General features: G+C 55.4%; 1 protein-coding gene across 1 annotated transcript in view; it reads left to right on the top strand.

The window, feature by feature from the left end:
• Positions 1–386: 386 nt before the first annotated feature.
• Positions 387–3,202, top strand: part of LOC104513924 (deleted in malignant brain tumors 1 protein-like) — a gene marked incomplete at its 3' end in the record, with an annotated part of 21,953 nt that continues 19,137 nt past the window's right edge. Inside the window, 3 exon segments of the mRNA XM_010157432.1 lie at positions 387–483; positions 1,676–2,015; positions 2,929–3,202. The exon segment at positions 2,929–3,202 is cut by the window's right edge and continues 86 nt beyond it. Coding sequence (XP_010155734.1) covers positions 387–483; positions 1,676–2,015; positions 2,929–3,202 — 711 coding nt within the window.

Genomic DNA, 3,202 nt, shown 5'->3' with positions numbered 1-3,202 from the left:
GGGTATAGCCAGATAGGGGAGGTCCACTTCTGGATGCCTGCAAGACAAAGCTCAGCTTTTCCCAAGGCTGCAGACCTCTGTGAAGTGAGTATTGAAAACGTTTCTGCAGCCTGAAGCTGGCTGGGAACCAGGAATTTGGGGATGAAAGAGGGCAGATACAACTGGAAAAGGAGAGATCCTCCTCCAGACATGGATATGGTGGTAAGGGGCCCCCAAAACCTCTTAAAACCAGAGGGCAAAACCTCAGGGACATGAGGGAGGAGGGGTGAGTGCAGGAGGAGGGATGAGTGCCAGGCAAACACTTTGCTGCAGAGGAGGGGACAAACCTGCCCTCAGCACCCAGCTCGGCTTACAGCTCGCACTGGGACGGTCCTAAGGTGGATGCGATGGGCATGGGGGTTTTGCGATACTTCCCCCTGTCCCTGCACAGCAACCTGGCTGGCTTCGGAGCAGGGCTCCTCATCTACCTTGTGTGCCTCTGCGGTGAGTGACTCTTGCACAGGGAAAGGAGCATCCTAGGAGAGGGAGTTGGTGATTTGTAGGAATAGGAGGGGAGGACTGGGCTTGCAAATGGATGGGACAAAGCTTTCTTTGATCCACCAGCCTTTAAAAAGGAAAAGAAAGTGGTGGATGGGGAAGGAGACCTCGTTAGCCAGGTAATTATCCCTGCCTCTGCACTGCTGCCCTTGTGCAGAGTGGTTGGGAAATGCTTGGAGCCTTACCAACCAGTGACAAGACCAGAAATTGCTTATTTGTGTTGGCCACCTCTTCAGGGCCAACCAGTTCATTTGCAAAGGGCACAAAGTCCTCTTCCCCCCAAGCAAACAGGAGCATGTCTTTTGCCCTGTGCCCTGCAGACACAGAGGATTTCCGGGACATGACTAATGGTGCTGCAAGAGGGATGCCAAGACACCATTTTTTTTCTGCCTCTGCCCACCTCATTTCGCATCCCCTTCTCCAGGGGATGCCCCTGACCCCAACCTGGGCACCCCACAGGAGCTCAGCCATGCCATCATTTATGGCCACGGTGACTAAACCCCTCATATTTATCATGGAATCATGGAATGGTTTGGGTGGGAAGGGCCCTTAAAGACCCCCCACACCCACTCCCTGCCATGGGCAGGGACACCTTCCACTAGACCAGGTTGATCCAAGCCTCATCCAGCCTGGCCTTGGACACTTCCAGGGATGGGGCATCCACAGCTTCTCTGAGCAACCTGTCCCAGTGCCTCTCCAACCTCTGCGGGAAGAATTCCTTCCTGATGTCCAATCTCCATCTCCCTCTTCCCGTTTAAACCCGCTGCCCCTTGTCCTGTCACTACCTGCTCTTGGGAAAAGTGCCTCCCAGCTTTCTTGTAAACCCCCAAGTACTGGAAGGTGCTATAAGGTCTCCCCGGAGCCTTCTCTGGCTGAACAAGCCCAATCCTCTCAGCCTTTAATACTAAGCAAAAAATATCTGAAGCCCCTTTAAGAAAATTGTCTTCCAAAAAGGGGGGTTGCGGAGCATTTTTTCTCCCATAACTGGGTTATTTTTTTCTGTTGGTTTGTCTTTGAGCCGAAGGAGAGGCACATCCATGGCTCACGTAAGCCACTGCTGTTGGCAGAGGCTCCTCAAAGCTCCTGCAAGCAATGCAGCCATTCCCAGTGCTGGAACCTCTCCATATCCCTCTTGCAGAGCCGGTTGCTTCCCAGAGCGTGCCCCTCCGCCTGTCAGATGGCCCCCACCGCTGCGCCGGCAGGGTCGAGGTCTTCTATGAGAACCTGTGGGGAACGGTGTGCGATGACCACTGGGACCTGGAGGATGCTGGTGTGGTGTGCCGGCAGCTGGGCTGTGGCTCGGCGCTGTCCGCCCCCGGGGCTGGGCATTTTAGAGCAGGGTCTGGTCCCATCTGGCTGGACGATGTCAACTGCACAGGGATGGAGGTGGCCCTGTCTCACTGCAGGACAAAGGGCTGGGGAAAGAACAACTGCCACCACGGGGAAGACGCCAGCGTGGTGTGCTCAGGTAATGCCCCGTGGAAAATTTGGGGTGGAGAGGGATCACTGGCATGTGGTTCCCAAAGCAAATCCCTCACAAGGAGTGTTGCCCCTGCCGATTTTCCAAAATCTCCCTCTGGCATGGAGCACCATCAAGCGATGGGCTTGTGGTTTGTCCCGTACAGGGATGGTGAGCAATTTGGGAAGGAGTTGTGGAAACATTATCCACGCTACCTCCACCTCACAGGGATGGTGAACTACTTCTGGGGGAGGCGTAGGGACCCCCTTGCACCTCTGCAGTGAGCAGGACTCCGCAGGCCTTGCTTTGGCTGCATGTTTTGGGGACAGGGACAGGGCTAGATGTCAGGCACTGGGAGATGCAGCCTTAGTCAAAGGGAGAGAAGGGCCAGGAGGAGACACCCAGATTCTGCCTCCCCATCACCAACAAAAGAGACCAGATGGTTTCCATGCCCTCGCCTCCAGTGAGCCACAATCAGCTATACAAAACCCTTTTATGGCCAAAAACTGTGAGGCTCCAAAATTTGGTGGCTGATCAAGGTGCAGGCACTCACGGCAATTGGTAGATGCGGGAGCCACTGGTGACAGGATTGTCCCAACAGACATCAGCACGTGGGTGTGCTGAGCCCCCTCAGTGGTCACCTCCACCTGCAAAGATGATGCGAACACTGAGAAATAAAGCTTTTCTCCTGTCCCAACATCCTCAGGACCTCCAGCCACAGCTGGAAAGATCACGGGATCCTGGGACCATGCGGCATCACCCCAGTCTCAAGGTGCATGCATACCAGTAGCAACTGGCCGCAGCCAACAACTGTAGTGGTGTGCAGACTGGTTCTGCCGAAAGGAAGGGCACCAAAAAATTAAAGGGTTTTCATGATGCCCCTCTGTGTCCTCCGTAGACTCATCCATCCACCCTATGGCCACCCACACCAGTCCGGCAGAGCTCCGCTTGACGAATGGCCCGAACCACTGCTCTGGAAGAGTGGAGGTGATGCACGACCATCAGTGGGGAACCGTGTGCGATGACGACTGGGACTTCCCTGATGCCAGCGTGGTGTGCCGGCAGCTGGGATGTGGGACGGCTGTCTCGGCCTACGGTGCAGCTCACTTTGGCCAGGGATCAGGCACCATATGGCTGGATAACGTTCAGTGCCGTGGGACCGAAGCTGCCCTGTCCGAATGTGTGGCCAAACCTTGGGGCATCAAT

The sequence above is a fragment of the Eurypyga helias genome, unplaced genomic scaffold, assembly GCF_000690775.1.
Source record: "Eurypyga helias isolate BGI_N326 unplaced genomic scaffold, ASM69077v1 scaffold2708, whole genome shotgun sequence".
In the NCBI taxonomy this organism is placed as follows: domain Eukaryota; kingdom Metazoa; phylum Chordata; class Aves; order Eurypygiformes; family Eurypygidae; genus Eurypyga; species Eurypyga helias.
The sequence above is the reverse complement of the archived record's forward strand: the minus strand, read 5'-3'. Positions and strand labels throughout refer to the sequence as shown.